Below are 11,725 nucleotides of genomic sequence, written 5' to 3'. Positions count from 1 at the left end.
CCGTGTCGCGGTGCTCCCGTCCTGCGGGATCGGAGGTCGGGCTTTGCGACTGTGTGTGAGAGCGGGACACCGGGTTTGCTGCGGGCCTTCGTCCAGAGAGCCCGAGTCATGGGACGTGGAATGACGGAACGGCAGGGTTGGAAGGGAGCTCTCAGCCCTACCGGCCCCGGCTCAGCCTGCCCGGCGCCCATCCGGCCTGGCTTTGGGCACCTCCACGGACGGGGCACCGCAGCAACCTGTGCTGTTCTGTCACGCTGTGTCTAAAAGTCCACGGTGAGGTGGGATGACAGGCTGTGAGACGCTTTCTGCTCGTGCCCTGTTCGGCACGGCCGCGTCACCTCACGCCTTCTCATCTTTCTGCCGATTCCACGCACATCACGTAGCAGCACACGCTTCCTACCCTGCGGCTGGTGCCTGCAGCCCTGCAAAGCAGCTGTGCTGTGGCAGTCCTGGGTGCGCAGGTGTGTTTGGACACAGAGATCTGTCTGTAGGGGGCCTTGAATGAGCACCGTCTGGTGGAAGTAGAGGAGCTGGTTCCAATTTCTTAAGCCAAAATACAGCTGGGTTTCTGGCAGTAGGAATCAGTAGATGAAGAATGTGTCCGGCTGATTAACTGAGAGATGCTGAGGAAAAAATAGGTTCATTATATCAAAATACAGTACTGACTAACTATGAAATGCTTTGCAACAAAGGGTGATTATAATTGGCATCACCACAGTTCAATTTCAGGTTCCTCTCATGTATTTTCATACTACCAACTACTGTTAATATGTATTTTACACACATAATACACACATTATAGTGCATTAATCTGTGGTGTTACAGATATGATGGTGCTCTGCAATACTGAACAAGTACCAGAAACAAACTTACTTCACAAAAAAAAAAAAAATGCCAACTATTTCTGCCAGTTAATGTTCCTGTCAACTGATTCAGAAAGCAGTTAATTCTCCATCCCAGTCCTGTAAACGTTTATAAATGGTCTGAAATAATCATGAAATGACTATTTATGTTGAAATGACTATTTATGTTTCAAGAAATGAAACAAACTTTTTTCTAGTACTTAATACAAATAGTAGCACACCAGGCTAATCTCCTAAAGAAAAGGGGATTAAAAATTGCGTTGTATATGTTTGTGTATGTCTGTCAAGTAGAAACCTTCTGAGCTTTTGGCTATTATCAGATAAAAACAGCAAGGTAAGAGTTCCGAAACCTGCAGGGGTTGGAAATCTGAGATCTGATCTCATGCTACAAAAAAAGTAGGAATAAATTCAGTCTTCCTAGCAACAGGTTGCCAGGCAGGCAGTATATGCAAAATTCCCAAATAGCTGTAATGTGAGTGAGATGAGGGAAAACTGTTTGATGAGAACTGGAAAGAACAGTGGATACTAGTGGCAGAAGAAAGGAACTTAAGGGATAAAAGTTACAAAGATTGGTGTCCTTCTTGGTTTACGCCTTGCCCTTGTGTCAGCACAATTCACTAATCCCACATCATCCCTGTTGTGGCAGACCTGGTGGTGTTTGTATTTGGTTGGTTGGTTGTTTGTGAACAAACAGTCCCAACAGCCCTTTTGTCTTGATTTCTTTATAAATCGTGCTTCACTTGAAGCTCTTGAGTTATGCCTTAGCTTGTGTGCAGCGTTCATTCCAGACCTACTTATTTAAACCAGCATCTTTCCTAATTTGGAGCTGCATGTATTAGATACCTCTACAATACGGTAGTCTCACTTTCGGAACAGTTCTGTTCTGCAGGGTAAAAAATGAATGTCGGAGTTGCCCACAGCGAGGTGAATCCAAACACACGGGTGATGAGCAGCCGTGGAATGTGGCTGACGTACACGCTTGGAGTTGGCCTGCTTCACATCGTCCTGCTCAGCATTCCTTTCTTTAGTGTCCCTGTCGCATGGACTTTGACAAATGTGATTCACAACCTGGTGAGTACCCTGTCTTGTTGAAAAAGTTGTTCACACATGCTTAATTTTAAAAGCAGGCGAAAAGAGGAATAGCTGGGCTGAAACCAAAACCACCTGTATGTGGCTTAGCCACTGTTGAATGGGTTGGCTCATTTGGGGAGGAGGAGTGATAGAGGATCACTTTGGATTTAAGCATAAGGGCTTTGAGATATTTCTTGTTTATCAATCCACTAAATGTAATATATAAAAAGAGTATTATCTATTAATGTTTCCATATAAATCTGTTTGTATCTCAAGATGTTTCATTTCAGTGCTTTAGATGATTCTTTTCCTTAGACGGAAGCACTTGTGTTCTTTTTCTTGCTTCGATTTCTAGTCAAACCAGACCAATTTTAGCTGAATGACTTGTGTGCAGAACTCTGTCATATGCATGACATGGAAAAAAACTAAAACTTTGTATTTGGGAAGATCTCGATCACACTGAGTCAAGCCCTGAAACCATTTCTTATTTAGTGGATTGTGATATGAATTATGACTTCAGCCTCCAGAGGCTTTTGCATACAGAAGATCTTGAAAATCTTTCTCTCTCTTCTGCCCATGGTGCTATAATTCTGTTGTAATCATTCAAATAGTAAGAATTAATTTATATTTCCCAAATGTCTTATGAAATTCACGTAGGTTGCTATAATGACAGCAGGGATGATAGCATGCACTTGCCAAGTTGTTTTCTAGTGAAATGCAGAAGATGGATATAAACTGTACTTTGGGTATTGAAGCATTTAAATGGCACTTTTTGCTTAAAATTATATTTATATATGTTTATCTTTGAATGTGGAAAACTTTTAGCTGACATTGAAAGCAATTTTAGAGGTTCTTTCTGCACGTATCAGTGCAAAATGAAATGTGGAGTAAGCATTGGGATGTCCTGAAAGTGCCTTTTTGGTTATTAAAATTGAGGTGCTGGAAAAAGCACGAATCAGATAATTAATTAAGCAAAATAATTCTCGAGTAGACCTCCAGACAAGAGGCTGTTTCAAAAACTTGATACTTGGTCAGCTTTCACCTCCTTCATAAGACTTCAGAAAAGTGAGATTTTTTTTCTGGATAAAGCTTTCCATCTCTGTGCATGAGAAGTGAATGCACCTGGAAGACTGCTGAACTCTTTGATACCTTCTGGTAGAGACTCTTGCTTGGAGTTGGCAAATAAAAGACAAATGAGTGTTAAAATTGGAAGCTTTGCTCATTTGTTGAAACTGGGCTCTCCTACTGGAATTGACAGCTGCTACTTGATCTTTCAGAGCAGCCTAGCCATAGCATCTTTCCATCAAACAGTAACAAAGAAACCAACATGGTTAAGGAGATGGACAGATGGTATTCAACAGGTTGCTGGTATTCAGCTTCCAAGCATCTGAAGCGAGTGGGAAGTTGAGGAAGCTTTCAGAAGTTCTTGTAATATTGCCGGTATTCACCAGGCGTAGATTTCTACTTTGTGCAAACTCTGCCTCATAACTCAGTTTCATACTGTGCTAGGAAAGCAGTAACATAAATCATCAGCCCAGAACTTGCTACAGTGCTTGTGTGAATTCTGTTGGCTTCATGTGATCTTTGCCATCTAATGCAGACGATGAAGCACTGCGCTGTGGCTCACATAGACTTTGGCTTTAATGCCAGATGTGCCACTGACTGCGTAACTTCAAGCAAAGCACTTCTTGGCTTTTCTTTGCTCTCCTATAATTTGTTATTTCAGGTTAGCAGCTCTTTAAGGTGAGAATTCATTTACTCTTTTTTCTTTGTTTTGTTTATCTGTTTGTTTTTTGCAATGCATTGAACAATGTAGCAATTATGTAACAGCTAAAAGTATCAATGTATTCATTTATTTTCCTTCAGGGAACGTATGTCTTCTTGCATGCAGTAAAGGGGACTCCTTTTGAAACACCTGATCAGGGGAAAGCGAGGCTCCTGACACACTGGGAACAACTGGATTATGGAGTACAATTTACATCTTCAAGAAAATTCTTCACCATCTCTCCTATAATTCTGTGAGTTCTAAACTATATTATGAATGAAGTGAGTCATAAAACCATGGCTTCAAAAGCCTCCGTTAAATGAGTTGCAATTTACTTTTCTTTTTTTTCACTTGTATCTACTTCAAAGATGTAGGGAGTACTTATTTACAGGCCGCGTAGTCAACACTCTTCCTTCAGTTTTCAACGCTAATTCAAAGCACTGAAGTTGAAGTTCGTAAATAGTTATTAATGGAATGGGTTTTAAAGATTAGAAACCTTATGAGAAAACCTATCAACTCTTGAAATTCTTTAGAAGAAGATTGTGAAGTCATAAATATTGAAAAGCTAAGCTAATTGTTAGTGCATGTCCATTACTTTGCAGTAGTTGCTAACCATTCTGTAACTTGTCATTTGTGAGGAACGCGGCAGTCCTCACCGAAGGGGATCCAAGGTATTACAGATTGCCTTTCTGTTTACACTAGTTATGTAAATAGGCTGATTGGAAATTCTGCACCACCTGTCTCTGTTGACAAAAGTATGGTTGCATAACTGAAAGAAATCTGATACGTATTTAATATACAGTTCTAAAAAATCATTCTGTTTTTCCTAAAAGGAAGATGTCTGCTTGCTTGGCAGGGTCAAGGGGTGAGAGGGAAGATACACTATTCTGTATAGGAAGTTAAAGAAATGGGAATAAATACGTGTAACTGCTAAAAAAAAAATCCTCTCTCTTTCTTCAAAGATAGTTTCCTGTAGGAATGCTCTACTTACAACACTTGTACACAACTCTTCAAACACCAGTAATGCCTAAGAAGCTGAATAACTGTTTCCTGTTTGCTGTAGGGAAAACAACGCACTACTGTGACGTTTCTGTAGAGTTGTTTTTCAGCACTCTGAGGAGTATTGGAAGAAGATACTTAGTCTACAGTACTGTTGTATAACATTGTAGAACCTAAGATGAGGTATTTAATACAAGAACACATCTGTAGTTAATGGGTAAAATATAACTGATCACAAAGCATCTTTTTCCAGCCATGCTTTGTTGGTGTGTTTGTGGATAAGGGTGTCAGCAGTTAAGCTTGCTCCCTTTTCTCCTGCAGGTACTTCCTGGCGAGTTTCTACACAAAGTATGATCCGGCACACTTTATCTTCAACACCACCTCTCTTCTGACGGTGCTTATCCCCAAGCTACCACAGTTGCACGGTGTTCGAATCTTTGGCATCAATAAATACTAGACAGAAGGTGTGATGCTGACTGATCCTGACACAGATTCTGCTTCTTGGGCAAAGGAAACGAATAATCTGCTGTTATCTAATTGTATTCAGTGAAAGATGCGTTTACATCTGAGATCAATTACTGCTTCCTTGCAGCACTGTCTGGGGTGAAAGTTGAGTTTCTAAGACGCCTTCAAATACTGAAATGTGGATAGATGGAAGATTTCCCGATGTTGAAGGCAGGCCCAGCTCTACGGTGTAATCAGCACTACGAGTAGATGTAGGTCTGGCTGAGGCAGGTAAGGGAGGTGTGAATAGCTGCTGAAATGGGGAGTGATGTTTCACCAGCGCCAGTCAGCCGTGACGCAAATGGTAACTTACTGTATAAATCCAGCAGCCTCCATTCAAAGGACTGGCAACATTTTGTAAATAGGTTAAAGTAGCTGGTTCCTGCTCTGTGGATTGTGAATGGGTGTGTTTGTTACTGCATTATACAAGATTGTCTCAGTAAATACCATGACAGTTGGTAAAAAGGGACGGTATGATTCATGCCTTATCTGTCCTTGTAATTTTTGTCACAGAGACTGGAGAAAGTCCGTAACTGTCTGCTCAGGGATTGCTACATGCACTCGATAGCTCAGTTTAGGTATGCTTTTGCAAGCTGCCACTGTTGTGTTTATTTCAGTTTGCTAACAAAACATTGACTTTTCTATCTGTAATTAGGACTTGCTGAGCCGTGCCACGCCGGAGGGAGGGACTTGTAAGAGAAGCAGCTTCACCATAAACAAATGAGAGGAATAAGAGAAATTCTGTGTGGATCGTAGGTTAGAACAGAAGTGGTGCTAGCAGCAAGTGAAGAGACAGATTACACGACCTGACTGTTTACAGTTTGCAGAAAAAGACAGAAAGGACTTGCACGGAGGCATGCGGGAACGGCACCGCTGTGTGACCCATGTGAGCTGCCCTGGCAGCAGACGGGAGAAGGCGCAGAGCTCCTGTGCCAGACGCGGGCGGCTCGGAGCTGGCAGAAGGCTCGCTTTGTCTTCTGGGTGCAGGGAGGGGAGAGAAGGAAAAATCTTTGTTTTCCTGCCGGGATAATTTACCAACGTGTGATGAAGATGCTGTTCAAAAAGCGTGACTTTTCTTTTTTGAGTTATTGGAAGTAAATAATTCCTTTGTGCAAGAAGCGTTACCTGGCTCCTTTTTACTGACATCCCTCACACGGTTACCTCAGCGCTCTACAGCGTTCGTGTAAGCCACCCTTCATTGCGCGGGTGGCGGTGACGCGGGTGGCTGGGAGCCGTGCTGCCGGTAGGGGGCGCGCTGCCGCCCGGCACCAAGATGGCGCCGCCGCCACGGAACAGCGCAGCGTCACTTCCGGGATTTGCCCCACCCCGTGATGGCGGCTGGGGACGGCGGGAAGGCTGGGGTTACGGCTGCCGAGTTGCCCCGGGCTGGGGCAGCCGACGTTGTAGCTGTTTGCGCGCCGTGCGCGGTTTCTAGGCTTTAAAAATCAGGCTGGGGGCAGCGAAATATCACGAGGAACAGTCGAAGGTAAAGCTCATCGCAAGCAGAAATTGGGCTACGGAGGCAGCGACGCGAGGCTGCTCGGATCGCGGTGCGAAGCGTTCCCTTCCTCGGGGCTGCGGCAGGGCGGTAGGCGGGGCAGATCCCGAAGGCATCGTCCTGGGGCACGACTCAGGTAAAGCAAAGTCATAGGCCACCACCTCCTCCCACAACAACGCCAGTTCTCGTTAAGCCCTTAAAAACCGCGGGGTATTCCGTAGCTTTAATGGTAACGGCACCTTTCCACAGCAATCGTAGAATCGCTCAGGTTGGAAAACACCTTAACGATCAACGAGTCCAACCACGACCTTACCATACCCCCCTAACTCTTACAGTCCTCTGCTAAACCACGTCCCTGAGCACCACATCCAAACGGTTTCTCAGCCCATTCGGGGATGATGACTCAACATGGTGTACTGTATTTTTAATTACTTTAGTTCTGTAGTAGTACGTACTTGGAAAGCCCTCTATGAAGATCCTTGTTTTTTGTGCAGCTCCTTTCCAGACATCACCACGAGACCAGCTGCTGCCAATGGGCAGCGCAGCCATGCGCCTCCTGCAGCCTGCGAGGCACGGCCCAGCTGCATGGCTGAGCAGCAGCTCCGCGCGCTGTGCGAGGCTCCCCAGACTTGTGCTGGGCATCGAAACGAGCTGCGATGACACGGGCGCGGCGGTGCTGGACGAGGCGGGCAGGGTGCTGGGAGAAGCGCTACAGAGCCAAAAGGACGTGCACCTGAAGTAAGTGCAGACAGCTTCATAGCACCTTCTTATGCAGCTGCAGTTGTGGCTGAAGGTGCTCAGTAGTGATGCTACTGTTATCTGTAATATCATCTGTATGAAAGCGTCTCAGGAAAACTGTTGTGAAGAGCCAAGTCCTCCAAGATCAAGTCCAGCCATCAGCCCATCCCCACTGTGCTCACTAACGCTGTCCCTCAGTGCCACATCCACCCTTTCTATGAACACCTCCTGGGACAGTGACCCCACCACCTCCCTGCGCAGCCTGGGCCAATGCCTCACCACTCCTGAGAAGAATCATTTCCTAATATCCAATCTGAACCTCCCTTGGCATGACTTCAGGCCATTATCTCTGATATGAAGACCCACCTTTCTTTGTCTCCAGCTCGCTCTGCAAGTCTGTGGAAAGAAATGGTGTGCATTTTTTAAGGTTCATCTTCTTGTGCTAATTTCTTTCTACAAAAGTACATAAATTCTTCATGAATTTTGATTAAACATTGCAGTAGTACTACTAAAACCACAAAATATTTTCAGTTAAGTGAAAATTATTCAGAAATAGGCATTGGTTGATAAGTACATCAACTGGCCGGTGGAGGACTATGTTCAGTTTCAGCCATTGCTTTGGAATGGCATGGAGGTAGATTTAAGAGGAGTAGCAGATTTAAGAGGAACTCATGCCAAGAAAGGTAAAGTTGGATTCTTTCCTGATGTCCCAGTGATAATTATGCTCTATTCAGTACACAGATATAGTTCATGTCATTTAGACTAAACAAGGCATTTGAAAACATCCTAAAAAAAATGGGCAGGGTGTGGCAAGTTTACAAGATGTTGAAAAAGCTATTGTTGTGATTGCGTTATGAAATACTAATATATTGCAATTACTTGTTTCTAACTAGAGCAGGTGGAATAATTCCTCACGTAGCTCAACAGCTTCACAGAGAAAACATCCAGCAAGTAGTAAAGGAAGCGCTTAGTGCCAGCGGAGTTTCTGTAAATGAACTCGCTGCTATTGCAACTACAGTGAAACCAGGACTTGCGCTGAGCCTGGAGGTGGGACTGCAGTACAGCTTACAGCTGGTGGACAGGTACCAGAAGCCTTTCATCCCCATTCATCACATGGAGGCTCACGCACTTACCATCAGACTGACAGAGCAAGTGGAATTTCCCTTCTTAGTTCTTTTACTCTCCGGAGGTCATTGCATCTTGGCAGTAGCACGAGGAGTTTCAGATTTCCTTCTGCTTGGACAGACCATAGATATAGCACCAGGTGACATGCTAGATAAGGTAATACTTCAACACACATGCGAATCTACTTGTTTTCCTCTATTGCAGATAAGCTACTTAAGCATAGTATTAGCATTAGCCTGAGTACAGCAATATAATGTGATAGGAGTTTTACATATAGTTATACATATAGTTATTTTTGTTATTTGTTCTTTTAGTAGTTTGAAAAGCCCGATTTGGCTTTGACAGTCTATATTGCTTGGTTACTGAGTGCATTCTATAAAATCAGGCACTTGCTATTTTGTTTTCCAACAAGCATATTTTTCAAAAAAAATGATACCTTTGTTCATGCGTTGAAAGAGGAGGGGTGGAATGGGAAATTGCTTAAAATTGAAAACAACTTTGCTCCCCTTTACCTAGTAATACAGTATGAGAGTCTGCGTGTGTTTCCTAGAATTTGAGTAATTAACATTTCCTGCAAGATCTGCTGGTCCTCCTGCTTTCTCAACTTGTTCAGGAATTGTATTTCTCATTGCTGTAACAAAAAAGTCCACTGACTGCATAAAATGATGCGGAAAACTGCATTAAGTCCTCCTGTAACTATTTTGAGTCTGTTTTCTCCTTAGGTAGCAAGAAGGCTCTCTTTAATAAAGCACCCAGAGTGCCATGGCATGGCTGGGGGAAAGGCAATAGAGCACCTGGCTCAAACTGGAGACTGGCAAAGGTACACATTCAGACTTCCCATGCAGCAGTATCGTAACTGTGATTTTTCTTTTTCTGGACTTCAGAGCCTTGTCAACAAATCCATTATTCAGAAAGAAAAAGAAGAAGGTATTCTTAAAGTCAGATACAAACCATGTACTTCATGAGCTATACTCAGGAAAACCCATCTGATCATACATTTTTATAGGTATTCAAGAAGGTGAACTCCTGTCCTGTGTTGAGGACATTGCTGCAGCTGTACAGCACGTAGTGGCTGCTCATATTATCCAGCGGACACACCGAGCCATGCTTTTCTGCATAAAAAATAGCATATTACTACCAAAAACTGCAACTCTGGTGGGTATACATCATTTTTGTATCATTTTGCATGTTGCTTTTCATATTTAAACGTAACGTCATTCAGGATGCTGATTTCCTTGTACTTTTCCCCATGACAGAACTAATCGTAGTGATAGATAACATACATGTCAGTATGTATTAAACTTAGCTAAAATACAAGGATTCAAGTAATATTAACTTCAGGTATTTATATGACATCTTTCATAGTTAGATTTTAAGCTAGAAGGGTATTTTCACATCAACTAACCTGACCTTTTCTAATAGCTCATGTCAGACAGTTTGATCTAGGGCAGCCAAGTACTTGATAGCTGATCTATTTATAGCATGCTTTCACTCAGGAATAGTTTTTAGCCATAATACACTCACATTCTTTTCTGATAGGTTTCAGTCTTTAAAAATGGTTTTAGCTTTATATACTTGCTTTTTATTGCAGTCTTCAAAACTTTATCTGATATATTTGTTTTTAGGTAGGATGCTAATTTAGTTTGACCTACGAGGCCTTTCTTTTGAGTTGATACCTTTTTCTTTTCTTTTTCCCCTCCATCCTTAAAACTCCTGTTAGGTCGTATCAGGAGGAGTTGCAAGTAATCAGTCTATCAGAAAAGACCTGCAAACTCTGGCAGATGCAAATGGTTTTGCTTTTCTGTCTCCTCCTCCAAGACTGTGCACTGATAATGGTGTTATGATTGCATGGTAAGGGCTGTTTTTCTTTGTGTGTTTCTGTTACATTCTTTTAAATCATCAGAATCGAGCATTTCTGTATATGGTGACTAAACCATATATTTATAAATTCAGACAGTTATGACACACTTATACATAATTGCTTTCTCACTTAGGAATGGCATTGAAAGGTTGCATGCAGGATGTGGTATTTTACACAGTACTGATGGCATCCGCTATGAACCAAAGTAAGTGACTCAGTTCATTCAGTCTTTTTCTTCATTAATTCACTGTACTCAGTCAAAGTGGAAGTATAGACTAGCACAAAGTCATGAGGAATGTCTCTAGAGAGCATATAAGCTTGAAAAGTTACCATCACTTCCTTTTCTATGTAGTTGTTAAGTAAATGTCATCCTCTTCCAGTACTCTAGGGAAGCTTATTAATAGGAGGGAGAGCAGCTTTTAAAATGATCTGTTAGCGATGGGATAAGGGGGAATAGCTTGAAACTAAAAGAGGTAAAATTTAGATTAGATGTTAGCTGCAAATTCTTTACTCAAAGAGGTGGTGAGTCACTGGACTAATTCCCAGAGTGACTGTGAATGCCCCATCTCTGAAGGTGTTCAAGGCCAGATTGGACTGGGCTCTGAGCAACCTTATCTGGTGCTTGATTTAGTGGTTGGCAATCCTGCACACAGCTGAGGATTGGAACTAGATGCTCTTTGAGGTCCCTTCCAACACAAACCATTCAGTGGTTCTATTATCTTCAGCATTTAAGTTAGTTTTGAGTCAGAGATTTTAATCGCCATACATCATAAAGTTTTATGTATTTACCTGTTACTGTGGTAGTATGGAAAACAGGAGCAAGTTAAGTAGTACGTTCTCCCTAGCTTCTTAGTTGTTACAGTCATAAATCTAAATGCTCTGAGTCCAACTGCATTTTCATAATCATAGAATGGTTTGGACTGGGAGAGACCTTTAAGATCATCTGGTTCCAGTCCCCTGCTAGGCAAGGAAACCTCCTTCTGGACCAGGCTGCTCACAGCCCCATTCAGCCTGGCCTTGAATGCTTCCAGGGAGGGAGCATCCACAACCTCTCTGGGCAACCTGTTCCAGTGTCTCACCACTCTCACAGTAAAGAATGTCTTTCTAATAGCTGGTCTAAATCTACTCTCTTGCAGTTCAAAGCCAACTCTTCCTTTCACTACCTGCCCTTATATGAAGTCCCTTAGCAGCATTCCTGTAGGTCCTCTTCAGGTACTGGAAGGCTGCTTTAAGGTCTTCCAGAGCCTTCTCCAGGCTGAAGAGCCCCAGAGGGACAGCCCTCTGATCATCAGATAATTTTA

General features: G+C 42.9%; 2 protein-coding genes across 5 annotated transcripts in view; both read left to right on the top strand.

Moving 5' to 3' along the window:
- ORMDL1 (ORMDL sphingolipid biosynthesis regulator 1) overlaps positions 1–5,178 on the top strand; it is a 5,711-nt gene extending 533 nt beyond the window's left edge. Inside the window, exons 2-4 of one of the 3 annotated variants that reach the window (XM_010713352.3) lie at positions 1,740–1,934; positions 3,801–3,952; positions 5,020–5,178. In XM_010713352.3, the coding sequence (XP_010711654.1) occupies positions 1,761–1,934; positions 3,801–3,952; positions 5,020–5,155 (462 nt within the window). In that variant the 5' untranslated portion in view covers positions 1,740–1,760 and the 3' untranslated portion in view covers positions 5,156–5,178. Of the gene's footprint in view, positions 1–63; positions 1,935–3,800; positions 3,953–5,019 lie in introns of those variants that run through there. The other 2 variants (XM_003207416.4, XM_019616954.2) reach the window with 2 other exon arrangements.
- Positions 5,179–6,506: 1,328 nt separating this feature from the next.
- OSGEPL1 (O-sialoglycoprotein endopeptidase like 1) overlaps positions 6,507–11,725 on the top strand; it is a 7,372-nt gene continuing 2,153 nt past the window's right edge. Inside the window, exons 1-7 of one of the 2 annotated variants that reach the window (XM_031554137.1) lie at positions 6,507–6,688; positions 7,195–7,438; positions 8,332–8,719; positions 9,286–9,490; positions 9,570–9,718; positions 10,284–10,414; positions 10,558–10,629. In XM_031554137.1, coding sequence (XP_031409997.1) covers positions 7,233–7,438; positions 8,332–8,719; positions 9,286–9,490; positions 9,570–9,718; positions 10,284–10,414; positions 10,558–10,629 — 1,151 coding nt within the window. In that variant the 5' untranslated portion in view covers positions 6,507–6,688; positions 7,195–7,232. Of the gene's footprint in view, positions 6,837–7,194; positions 7,439–8,331; positions 8,720–9,285; positions 9,491–9,569; positions 9,719–10,283; positions 10,415–10,557; positions 10,630–11,725 lie in introns of both variants that reach the window. The other variant, XM_003207423.4, reaches the window with a different exon arrangement.

The sequence above is a fragment of the Meleagris gallopavo genome, chromosome 7 (assembly GCF_000146605.3).
Source record: "Meleagris gallopavo isolate NT-WF06-2002-E0010 breed Aviagen turkey brand Nicholas breeding stock chromosome 7, Turkey_5.1, whole genome shotgun sequence".
Classification (NCBI taxonomy): Eukaryota; Metazoa; Chordata; class Aves; order Galliformes; family Phasianidae; genus Meleagris; species Meleagris gallopavo.
Note: the sequence above shows the minus strand (reverse complement) of the source record. Positions and strands in the feature narration are given on the sequence as shown.